Source organism: Hyperolius riggenbachi, chromosome 9, assembly GCF_040937935.1.
Source record: "Hyperolius riggenbachi isolate aHypRig1 chromosome 9, aHypRig1.pri, whole genome shotgun sequence".
NCBI lineage: Eukaryota > Metazoa > Chordata > Amphibia > Anura > Hyperoliidae > Hyperolius > Hyperolius riggenbachi.
The window spans coordinates 175,294,642-175,307,741 of record NC_090654.1 but is presented as its reverse complement, the minus strand read 5'-3'; the positions used below and the strand labels follow the sequence as shown (position 1 = coordinate 175,307,741).

Genomic DNA, 13,100 nt, shown 5'->3' with positions numbered 1-13,100 from the left:
GTTACGGCTACGACGATTCTTCTGAGGCTTTGCAGTAGCACGGATGCACAGTCAGATTTGGAAACGGATGCGACATCCAGTGGAAATAGGCCCTATAAAGTTACTGTCAGATCGACTATTTCCATCAGGTCTAGTCTGATTTCTGATCGATTTTCTGATCTATTTACTGTTCACTTCTATGGAAAAACGATCGGAAATCAGATCGGACCTGTAGTCGATCTGACAGTAAATCTGTCAGAAAATTGTGTCGTGTGTACCTAGCATTAGGTCTCCTATAGATTCTGTCTTACCTCCTGCCAAAACTTGTGCTGTAACTGATACAGCAGTATCAAAGGAGCTGTTAAGATAACAGGGGCCATATACAATTCCCTTTTCACCTGAGTTCTCTCCTAGGTAATATTTTCAAAACTTGTAAATAATTTGCCCTTTAAATCCCCAGCAAGCAAACAAATACTCAAAATAATTTTGACAGTACCTTTCACCTACTTTTGGTACTTTTTCAGTTGCAAAGTGCTAAAAAGTTCATGTAAACTGAAGATGAAAAATTATCTCCTGGGAGAAAACTCACGAGAAAATATGAATTGCATATGGGCCCAGGAGAGAAAACTAAAGGTGGCCATACATCAGGCAACTTGACGGCCGATCAACCATACAATTAGATTATTATAATCGAATTAGATGAAAATCGCTACCACCAAGTGCATGCCCAACCAACAAAGTGACCAATTTCGGGACAAAAATTATTCGTATTGTTGATCGCGCATGCTGCAAGCTGAAGTTGGTTGGTCAGTTGTGCGGCGGTCGATTTTGTGAATGAGCGACGAAATAACAAAGCCCCACCTTTGCCGCCGCAATGTGTAAGTGTGCCCCCGTGTGTGCATTTATACATTACCTGTCCTGTAGCAGCCTCTGCGCAGCGTCTGTCCATCTCGCCAGCTTCTAACAGCCGCATACACACGGATGTCAGGCGCTAAGCGCCACTAGCATGTACGCGTGTATGTGGCTGTTAGAATAACGCAAGATGGACGGACACCGCGCAGAGGCTGCTACAGGACAGGTAATGTACAAATGCACACACGGGGGGCACATTTATACATTGGAGGCAGCGGTGGTGCGGACACGGCGGACTCAGCTGATTCCCTGAAGATTTCATTCCGGGAATCGGCCTGTAGTATATGGGCAGCTTTGACAAAGAGACACATTTATCTCTAATCAGATTCGATTAGCGATAAATTTGTCTCTTTGTCAAATCTGCCCCTAATCATCAGATGTATGGCTACCTTAAATAGTTTTATTTGAAAGTTTCATATTGATGATATTTCTTCTGCTGCACTGCAGCAGTTCAGAAGATGTCCACCACTGTGGGAACTCTCACTCATCTGCTCACTATCAGACTGTCACAGACTCTGCTTCAAAATTACTCCTGGGCAGGGAGTACACTTGTCTGTTTTTGTGTGCGTTTTCTACACAGGAAAACACACTTAAACTGAGAAGAAATTTTAAATAAGCTAGTTCACACTTATATTCATTTTCCACGTGCAGGAAATTGCAGCACTTGTATGGATTTACTTTATCAATTATATTCGCTTCTGTGAAAAAAATGCTCATGTTTTCACACATACTGTACAAACACACGTGGGCCCTTATTTAATTACCTTTTTCTCCTAATTTTTCTCGTAGGATATCATTTTCCATCTTCTCTATAAAAGAACTTTTTAGCACTTTACAAAAAAAAGCATCAATAAGTATGCAAAAAAAGTACTTTAAAGATTATTTTTGGCATTTTTTTGCTTGCTGGGGGCTTAACATTTTTTTTTATTGACAAGATGTGAAAATATCATCTGGGAGAAAAAACAGGAGAAAAATGTTAATTGAATGGGGGCCAAGGTGCACAGAAAACTCATGCAAAAAATCGGGAAAACCGACAGACACGTGTGCTCCCTAGAGATGGCCCGAACGGTTCGCCGGAGAACTTGTTCGTGTGAACTTAGCTGGTTTGAGTTTGCAGTGAACTGCGAACACTAAGTGAGTTCGACCCGGCCCTATACTACATCATTGGGCTAAACTTTGACCCTCTACATCACAGTCAGCACAGACACATGGCAGCCAATCAGGCTGCACTCCCTCCTGGAGCCCCCTCCCCCTTATAAAAGGCAGCAGCGTCTGCAATGTTCTCACTCTGTGTGCTGCTGTATTAGTGAGAGAAGGGAGAGACATTGGAGAGATAGGGAAAGTGATAGGAGGTCTGTTAGCTTGCTCCTTGCTGATAGTTGTTGATGAAAAGCACCTCAAAATTGCTCTTTTGAGAGCTAATGTTCTTCTGATGAGTTTTTTTTTGTGTGTGTGTGCCACTGACACTGCATATACAGCCCTGTCTGTCGCAGCTGGCCCTTGCTAATTGCTGTACTGTGCCAGGCCCAGCACATTCAGTGCATACCTTTCACTGCCTCTGTGTGACTGCACTTTGTATTATACCACCAGCAGTCAAGTCAAAAAAGTGTTCAGTACCTCACCTTTATCAAAATGAATGAGCCATGGATCCCGGAGGGCTACTGCCTGCCCCAAGACTAAGTCAGTCCCCACACAGCATCTCTGCCTGCAGGCCACTTGACTGCCTTCTCCGCCACCACCAACAGGGTCCAGGACTCCAGGTGGATTCCTGAATTTTTATGGCCGCTGCTGTTAGCAGCGGCCACTAACAAGGCCAATAACAATTTTTTCTGGTGCGTGTACATGCCTGCCTAATTTTTCTGGCTGCACTGCAGCTGCAACAACAAAACAACAGGCATGTACATGTGTCAATTCCCCTTTGTGATCGTTACCTTGCCGCGGTGAAGGGGCTTGCGTATCACAATGAAGCAATGACCGGCTATATGAGTGTGTTGGGGGGCACACCTGACCCAAGATAATAAGGTCGTTGCTTCATTGTGGACAGTTATTCTGTCATTGAGCTACCTCAGCCTGACCATATGGGCTTGAAAACCGCCATCGCCTGCACTCTCGCCATCATGCGCACCAGTCCAGCATGGCCATCACAACACAAACAGCTGTTTGCGGTGCATTATACAGTAAGTTTGGTCTGTTAGTGTGAAGCAGTACACTACTTACACTAACTGCTGATCCATGTATACATACACAAGATGTTTTCAAGCACTTTAGACCTCCAATTTAGCAATGCAATGTGATTTCTGCCTTTTAGGGATTATAACCCTGCTGTGTGTCAAAGCCGTAATTTTCTCTGGGACTTTTGGCATGTATCCCATGCCCCCCTCCAGGTGTTATACCCCTTGAAACATCTTTTCCATCACTTTTGTGGCCAGAAACAGTGTTTGTAGTTTTTGAAGTTCGCCTGCCCATTGAAGTCTATTGTGGTTCGAAAAGTTCGCAGGTTTGTGAACTTTTTCGGGAGTTCGAGATTCGCAAACCGAAAATCAGAGGTTCAAGTTATCTCTAATGCTCCCTCCCTTGGCATTGGCTTTTAGACATGTCCCTCACTGCCTTACACCTTCTCCCACACGATACAACTCTTCATGTGGCCAAATTCAACTTGCTACAGTTTCATTAAAGGCTATTGACTAGAGAAGTAGGAATTATCTTTACTGATAATGTGCAATAATGTAGTAGTTCACATTTAATTTAGTAAATTACATTTCTTAGTTTCAGTCTAAAAATGTGGAAACGCTTAATCAGCAGTAAAGGATAGAGGTGTCCAAAGAAAAAACAGTTTTAGCTGGACATTTATTTTTTTTCCCTAAGAAGTTCCTCGGCTTATGTAATACACAGTAATTCATTTGAATTGGTAATTCACTCACTCCAGGCAACAATAATTATGGGAGTTGTCTTTGACTGTCCAAAATGTGCACCTCACTGTCCTCAAATGAGTGTCTCTTCTTGAGGTGTAGGTAGGGTGCAGAGTCCTGACCCGCAAAGCTATGTCTTCTCTAAGGGCCCATTTCCACTTGTGCTGTGCGAATCGCCACGGTAAAAATTCGCATGCGGATGCAAATTTCGCATGCGGGTCTATACGAATTTTTTACGCGAATTCGCATGGATGACGATGTATGCGCATTTAACCATGGCAGTGCTGGTGTGCTTTTCCATTGTTTATATGCGAATTCGCATGACAATTCGCATGAAAATTCGCATACCCAAACCTCATGCGAATTTCCTATTAAATACATTGTATGCGATTCGCATAGCGGTATGCGAATTCTGATGGCTCTGCCATGCGAATTTTTTCTGCACAGAAAAACGCAAATGAATCCTGACAAGTGGAAACAGTCCCATTCACTTGTATTGCTATGCGAATTTGCATGCGAAAACCGCATGCAAATTCGCAATAGTGGAAATGGGCCCTTAAGGGTCCATGCATCGACTCATGAGTTGTTTTCTCATAATGTACAAGTCTCTGCACTTCCCACAACATTGAGCTACTATGCCAATTTCCTAAGCATGGTTTTGCTTGTTGGGTCTTCAGGTTGTACCTGCTTCATCCTCATTGCTTGTCGACGCTTCTCCTGAGTGTTTCCAAAACTCAGCACTCTCCTATGATCATTGGTCTGTCGTTTCCTTTTGACCGTGTTTTTTTTTTTTTTTTACAAAGCCCCATCTAGGCAGCCATAAACAGTTAAACATAAAATGTATGCTCATTATTACAACTGTTTTGAGTTTGTTATAGATAAATATTTGCTGATAGCTGTTTCTCTGTTATAGTGGACTGATGGTATTGTTGCTAACACATTTCGGGAATTTGCGCTATCTGAGACCCCAGAGAGGAAGTGGGTGGTGTTTGATGGTCCAATTGATACATTATGGATAGAAAGCATGAACACAGTACTAGATGACAATAAAAAGGTAAAAGAAAAAATGATGTAGAACAAAATAATACAGTAGATGAGTTGCATTTCCTTTTTATCAATTTACTTCTGAACTTTTAAAAGAATATAATTTCTGTACTAATTATGAAATCTAATAATCAATAATGTTTTTACTGTCAAATAAAATTGTTGATTGTACTACCATGCTACCTTTTTTAATTCTATAATTATTTAATAATGTATGTTTATTCAAAATATGGCATATAATATTCAGTGTCTTAAAGAAAAACTTTCTGTGAATTAATATTCTAAGTCACATGAAGTTTGGTGCAATGTATTTTGGGACAGGGTGAACTTGGCATTTTTCATTACTTTTGTTGGTGCTTTTAGGATGAATAGGTATTCTAGTGATCAAATGGTTGTGGTAGGTTTGAGTTGGGGAGTTTAAGGCTGTGTACATACTTGAGAGAATTGTTTGAACAAAGCAATCATTTCTATTATTTGGGGCAGAAATTTTGAAACAAGCACTATACAACATTGCTAGACTCTCTGCTAGGCAGCACATTCTTTTTTATGGAGTTTGGAGGGGGTAGGAACAGTGAGCTGCACCATGTTGTGGGAATTTCAAAGGAAGTTCCTTCAAGAACAAGAATGATTGGGCAAAAGAGATATGTCTCTCTGGGTTACTGTAGGGTAGACCAGTGACATCAGGGCACAACTGTGCACTCCTCAAGATTTTCTGCTGAAATAATCCTGAATCAATTGTTTCAACTGGGGAAAATCTTAAATGTGTGCAAGGCTTTATTGGGTAAGTTTAGGGTCAGTGTAGGTTTGAGGCTGGTTTCACACTGCAAACTGGCTTCATGGGATGCAGTGATTCGTGTCCGTCGCACCACATTGCACCGACAGAAACAGGCCTTCAGGGAAACCCGCAATAGTACGTGGTGTTCTCTGTCTGGCCACCTCGCATAGCCCTGCTTTGGGGTATGTGGAATTACATGGAAGCCTATTGTAAAAATACGCTTTCGCGCATGCGCAACAACACCACGACATTGACTGTTAAAAAAACCCTGCGTCGCCATAGTCTAACATGACTTCCGGGCCCACGCAGATCACCACAGGTCATTGCGGATCACTCATGGTAACATAGTTCTGCGCTAGCGTTAGATTAGAGACTTCCGGCGCAGCGTGCTGCAACGTGGGAAGTATGAACTTCCCCACAGGGTTGCATAAGGCACCTCATTCACCTCTTTGACAGTTGTTAGTTAGATGACATATTCCAAGCTTCTGGTCCGCTAAGATCTTTTTGGAATCCTTTTTACTTTTTTCTTGATGCCAACTACCAAAATGTTTCTGTTGGAGATAAACAACATCGAAAATTAAGTGAATTTTCTAACTTCCACTATAATTACTAAATCAAGTATGTTTGTTGGTGGCAAACAGCATATTGTGAAGGTTTATAATATGTGCAGTATATGTGTAATGAAGGTCATTTTTAGGTCTAACTCCTTCTTATTATATTCTCAGCTTTGCTTGATGAGTGGCGAGATTATTCAGATGTCAAATCAGATGAGTCTCATTTTTGAAACAATGGATCTTTCCCAGGCTTCGGTAGGTTTGCCATTGTCTCTTCTTCTCTTCCGTTGTTGACCATAAGATACATAAAGTAGTAATTTACATGGCTCTTTCCACTGCCTTCAATGGCTGATAAACCCCTTTATTTTTTAACTTATTAAAGCCTTGCAAATATCTTTTTTGTAAATTGTTAATTTTTTCCTTAATATACTGTAGTGTTTTTGGCCTGGTAATTTTGCAGTGATAAATATGAGCACTAATGCATATGACTTAATGTGCTTCCACCTCCAGCCCGCCACAGTCAGCCGCTGTGGTATGATCTACCTGGAGCCTCAGCAGCTGAGCTGGGAACCTCTAGTGAAATCTTGGCTCAACACCATTCCTGAGGCCTTGAAGACTAAGGAATACTTGGCACTTTTACAAGATCTCTTCCAGTGGCTTATCCGACCTGCTCTACGATTCCTGAGGAAACAGTGCAAGGTGCTTTTCTAATAATGATTGCTGCACAAATGTTATGGAAGTATGAGATTAGTAGTGATATTTGTACGATTTATTATTCTGTATTGAAATATCAATTACATGTTCTGAGAACATTAATATAACGGGCTCTAGGTCTGTCTCACAACCCATCTCCCCTCCCACCCCTGTGACCGCCGCATGTGAGCGGCATAGTAGAACCCACATTTAACTAAGTGCCCCCCAGATATCCATTGTTTTTGTGTTTATTTTTTATTTATTTTTTGTTAAAGAAAACGCTACTATTTTTAGTAAATCATTGTTAATATTTTGGGTGGCAGACATTTCTCAGATGTACTTTTCTCAAGGTATATTTCAGAAACAGTTTTCACCTGACAAGTTTATTAGCAATGGCTGTAATGATCAAAATCAGTATTATAATCCTGATTTTTTCTTTTTTTTTAAAAACAAATGTTAATCATTTTTCAAATAAACAAATTTTCACAGTGATCCCAATGGAGGGAAAAAGATTAATGAGAGTTACATCAGTATAATACAAAACCCTTATTTCAATTACCGGTATATAGAATATACTAATACTGCACATTAACAACTAAATATAGTAGTTAGGCCCTTCAACCCTGAACCTGCCCCCACCCCAGGAAAACAAACAAACAAAAAACCCTCCTTTTGTCATCTCTGGTCAAAACCCACCATCATAGTCAAGAGATCTCAAGTTTTCCCAAAGAGCCCTGGAGTTGCTCCAATAAATACCGCTCTGTACACTTGAAATGTTCCATCAAGTTATTGATTCCCTGTTGGGAAAAGGTAGCAAGCACAAAAGGTCTACATTTTTGGGTTTTCTTGATGAAACAGATGAATAAGTTCCTCTTTAACATCCCACACTGTAGGTGAGCTGGGATAGATCAATTTATTAAAAATCACTTTACGAGCCACCAGGATAATGAGATGAGCAAGTTTGCTCACTGACCGCTCGGGCCAGAGGAAGACCCTTCTGCAGGAGGGTCAGGAGCAGAGTAATTAAAGAGCAACAACAAAGGTGATATATCCAGTTGCACCTTGCACAACTGAAAAACATACAGCATCACCTTGTTCCAAAAAATGCACAAATCCAAATAAAGTGAAAGAGATCTGTGTCTGGCAGGGAGCATTTTTAGACATTTGGGGTCATCCTAAATTTTTCATTTGAGCTCTCCATTCACTGTTCTGCAAGCCTGCACAAAACACACGTGGGAATAGGTATCTCCCATACAACTCTGCCCTTTCTACAATCCTTTACAGCCCTCCAGCTACTCACATCCATCTCACCAGAAGTCATGTCCTTTGATTATGTCTTTCTGTGGATTACTTTTACTTTCTCGGTCTGTAATTATTTTCAATTCTATGAAAGTCAATGAAGGTGAAAATCCTGCATATTTTGACCACAGCAGTGCCTAATGTAACTTTATTCCTTTCCTTGTACAGGAACTGGTGGCTACTAACAACAGCAATGTGGTCATATCACTTACCCGACTCTTTGAAATGCTGATTTTTGATGTGGTGAAAGAAGAACCAAATAATAAGAGCATTCGTATCTGGATTATGGTGAGTAATCATCACAGAGACCACTGTTTTTTTACAGAGCAACAGCTAACCAGCCTATATCACCTGTCAATGTCCAGAACTGACTGTTCTAGTGACTTCTTAGCAGCCATTTCAGTTGGATTGGATGATAATCTTAATGACTTCTTGCAAACACAACTAATGATCATTGGGGGAAGATGAATGGCAAGTTAGAAAACTAATGCTGGGTACACACAATGTGTTTTTTTCACTCGTTTTTCCATCCGATTGATTTCCGATTGGATTTTACGATCGATATTCAATTCTGTTATCTTTTCTTATCTATTTCTATTCACTTCTATGAGAAATCGATCAGAAAAATGATCGAAAATAAGATCAGACGTGTCGGAAATTATCTAGCAAACCATCTATCTAACAAAAATTGTATGGTGTGTACCTAGCATAAGTTGGATCACTGAGGTTTGCTTGCAGCCCAGGGATTAAAAAAAAATCAAAAATCCAGTATTCATTTGCATTGACAGGGATGCTTGACCACACTGAAGGCTTCTGTTAGCAGTCCTATGGGTTGCTAGATCATATCTGCACATCTTTCTACCATTGACCGTCTGATAGTAACTTAACCTATTCAGGTTCCGTGGTTTTCACGTGAGAAATGTTCACCTCCCATTCATTAGCCTATAACTTTATCACTACTTATCACAATGAACTGATCTATATCTTGTTTTTTCCGCCACCAATTAGGCTTTCTTTGGGGGGTACATTTTGCTAAGAGCCACTTTACTGTAAACGCATTTTAACAGGAAGAATAAGAAAAAAATGGAAAAATGCATTATTTCTCAGTTTTCAGCCATTATAGTTTTAAAATAATACATGCCTCCATAATTAAAACTCACGTATTGTATTTGCCCATATGTCCCGGTTATTACACCGTTAAAATTATGTCCCTATCACAATGTATGGCGACAATATTTTATTTGGAAATAAAGGTACATTTTTTCCATTTTGCATCTATCACTATTAACAAGTTTAAAATAAAAAAAATCTAGAAATATTTCATCTTTACATTGATATTTAAAAAGTTTAGACCCTTAGGTAAATATTTACATGTTTTTTTTTATTTATTGTAATGTTTTTTTGTTTTTTTATAGTAAACATTTTATTTGGGTAGTTTTGGGAGGGTGGGAGGTAAACAATAGATTTATAATGTAAATGTGTGTTCATTTTAATTTATTTTTATTTTCAGTTGTAGTATTACTTTTTGGCCACAAGATGGCGGCCATGAGTTTGTTTACATGACGTCACTCTAAGCGTAACACACGCTTAGAGTGACGCATCGGGGAGGGAACGGCCAGAAAAGGCGCAGCTTCCGAGAGAAGCTGTCGCTTTTTCAGCGGGGGAGAGGAATCAGTGATCGGGCACCATAGCCCGATACATTGATTCCCTGGCTACCGAATCCACGGCCGGGAGTGCGCGTGCACACGCGCGATCGGCTGCGGTAGCGCGCATGGTTCCTGGACGTAGTTTCTACGTCCAGGAACCAAAATAGGTTAATGGAGAATGGCACAATTCACTAAATAAGACTATATAGCTTATTATATATTTTATTGTAATTCATTTTTAAGCACATCTGAATACATTTAAACACATTTTACGTTTGAAAGATGACTTAAAATAGAGTTATCTGAATATCTTTGAATCTGGCACATCTAGATCTGGCTAAATACCAGAAAGCTGACTAGAGTCAGAGATTGTAAAGCATTCTAATGCTGTGCTGTTGAGAACTTTTGAAGGGTGTAAACATTTCAATAAGTATGCATTAGGGATCTCAATCTTATTGTATGCCCAGCCAAATTAAACCTCATGGAATTCTCCTTTAAGAACAAATCATAACACATTCTGGCCCATATGCAATTAACTATTTCTCCTGAGTTACCTCCTAGGAGATAATAATAATTCCTTTTTTTAAATAGCGCTCTAATCCTGTCGGACTCAAAGCGCTTGTGAGGCAGCCACTAGAGCGCACTCAGTAGGCAGTAGCAGTGTTAGGGAGTCTCGCCCAAAGAGCTCCTACTGAATAGGTGCTGGCTTACTGAACAGAAGGAGCCGATACTTAAACCCAGGTCTCCTGTGTCAGAGAGGCAGAGCCCCCAACCATTACATTATCCAGCCAGATAATATTCATCTTACCTTTAAAATAACTTTTAAGTATTTTACAATTGAAAAAACGCCTAAATGTTGGTGAAAAAAAGTACTATCAAAATGATTTTCTTGCTAGCTGGTGGTTTAAAAGGCATTTTATGGCAAGGTGTGAAAAATATCACCTAGGAGAAAACTCAGGAGAAAAAGTGAATTGCATATGGGCCACTCTGTAGTGGATTTAGTAGCATGATCAATTAGAGGTGGCTCTGAAGTGTCTTAGGGCCAACATTGGTGGCTGGCAAGTTCAATTCCTACAGTTTAACCTTTCATGGCCCATTATTATTTTGTTTCACACAAGGTTGAACATAGAATCAGCTCAGCCTGCTCAGTTTCTTTTCTTTTTTTCTTTTTTTATAGCTCTTTTTATTTAGTTTTTTTTTCAATTCACTTTTTTTTCCTAAGTTTTCTCCCGAGGATATATTTGTTCATCTTGTTTAAAATAACTCTTTAGCACTTTTTAGTTTAAAAAAGTACCAAAAAGTAGGTGATAAAGTACTGTAAAAATGATTCGGAATGTTTTCTTGCATGCTGGTAACTTAAAAAGTATTTTAATAACAAGGTGTGAAAATATCTCCTAAGAGATAACGTATGAGAAAAACGAAATAGAGTAAGGACCATAAAGTCTTCCAAACCGGGTGACAATACAAAAAACAAATGGTACCATGAGAACTAGTTACTAGAAAAAACTTTATAAAAATAATGTATAGCAGAATAGTTCCAGGGCATCTTCATCTGAACACCTTTTCTCCCCTTACCCTCCATTTACCCTCTGATACCACTGTGCTGTGTGTTCACACCCCCAACCAGGGTAAATTCAGGAGAAAAAAATACCGTAATAGTCAAAAAGAAAAACAACCGTGTGTGTCCCCATAGCTGAGGAGGGGCCTTTCTGAGGAGCAATAGTCCTGCCACAAGTTGGATAGGTGAAGTCACTAGGATGTATTTGAGCCTGCCCAAAGAGCCCTTCATTTCCTCCCTACAGTACCATGAAGTTATTTTGAAATTACCCAACAGTAATCTAATCGGTTCCCCCATAAATTGTTGAGAAATAAAATTCCTGTAGATTTAAAAAAAATCCTCTTTGTTCCCTTCTCTTTGCCATGAAGCCTATTGAGCTATTATGTCTAGTGAAGACATACATAAGTTTCCGTTGGAACAATAACACGTCTGGAGGAACAGAATGTAGCTTTTAAAGTAAAAGCCCATTGGGTTTCTCATATGGGGGACCAGAAATCCCGCCCCTCTTTTTTACAGCTGACTATTGCTAAAACTTTCTCAATAGAATTTTCACAGCCAAAATGACAATTTGTAATTGTTTCAGCTAAACAGTCTGATATCTGTACAAGTTTCCCTGTTAAGTGTCACCCCAAATAGTCAACATATGTGTAGTGCTGTGTGCAGTGGGGAGCCCCCTGCTTCTGCTTCCCTTTACCATACATGCTACTTAGCATAATGTGTATGACTGTCAGATAGCGCTAGTCAGACTGTTTACCAAAATTATCATGAACAGCCCAGAACTTACCAAACAGACCATTTTACTTTCATAAGCACAAATCATTTTGCTGACATGAATTTTCATTATTTTTATCCCTGCTGTGCAGATACTAATCTATGAATATCTGTCTTGTGCCAGGCATGCTTTGCTTTCTCTATGGTGTGGTCTATTGGTGGTTGTTGTGACGCTGACAGCCGGATTAAGTTTGATGCTTTCGTCAAGGAAATTCTTGCAGGAAAAAATGATCAGAATCCAGTTCCAACCTCGATTGGGAAGTGGGAATGTCCATTTGATGACAAAGGGCTGGTCTATGACTTTATGTATGAGGTACAGTACATAGATAAAACTAGACACTAGAAATGAGATGGCAGTGACTACTAACAACTACTATTTAATAATAGAATGGGCAATACGCTATAGCAATACCCTATAGCAATACCCTAGCAGAAGCATCATAGTACACCATCATTATACCATCATTAAACCATCCTTATATATTGGGCAGCATGGTGGCATAGTGGATAGCACTCTCGCCTTTCAGCGCTGGTTCCTTGGTTTGAATGTCAACCAGGGTACTGTTTGCATATAGTTTGTATATTTTCCCCGTGTCTGTGTGGATTGTCTTCGGGTGCTCTGGTTTCCTCCCACACCCCAAAAACATACAGATAAATGAATTGGCTTCCTCCAAATTGGCCCTAGACTACGATGGACATAGGGTTAGGGTAGGCATTAGATTGTGAGCTCCTTTGAGGGACAGTTAGTGACATGAATATATGTACTCTGTAAAGCATGTGGAAGATGTCAGCGCTGTAAAAACACATAATAATAATTATAATTATTATTATTACTACACTTATAATTTTATTTATATTACTTTAACATTGAGTTCTCTTCATGCACCATTCAAGGCCCAAAGGAAGCTGTAAAACAATGCAAGATTTTAACATGACACAGCTGTTTCTGACATAGTTGCC

The 13,100-nt window shown here is 39.8% G+C and overlaps 1 protein-coding gene across 1 annotated transcript in view; it reads left to right on the top strand.

Moving 5' to 3' along the window:
• DNAH12 (dynein axonemal heavy chain 12) overlaps positions 1-13,100 on the top strand; it is a 257,076-nt gene that overhangs the window by 112,707 nt on the left and 131,269 nt on the right. The window contains exons 32-36 of the mRNA XM_068253712.1: positions 4,714-4,854; positions 6,345-6,428; positions 6,684-6,872; positions 8,334-8,453; positions 12,265-12,453. Coding sequence (XP_068109813.1) covers positions 4,714-4,854; positions 6,345-6,428; positions 6,684-6,872; positions 8,334-8,453; positions 12,265-12,453 — 723 coding nt within the window. The remainder of the gene's footprint in view (positions 1-4,713; positions 4,855-6,344; positions 6,429-6,683; positions 6,873-8,333; positions 8,454-12,264; positions 12,454-13,100) is intronic.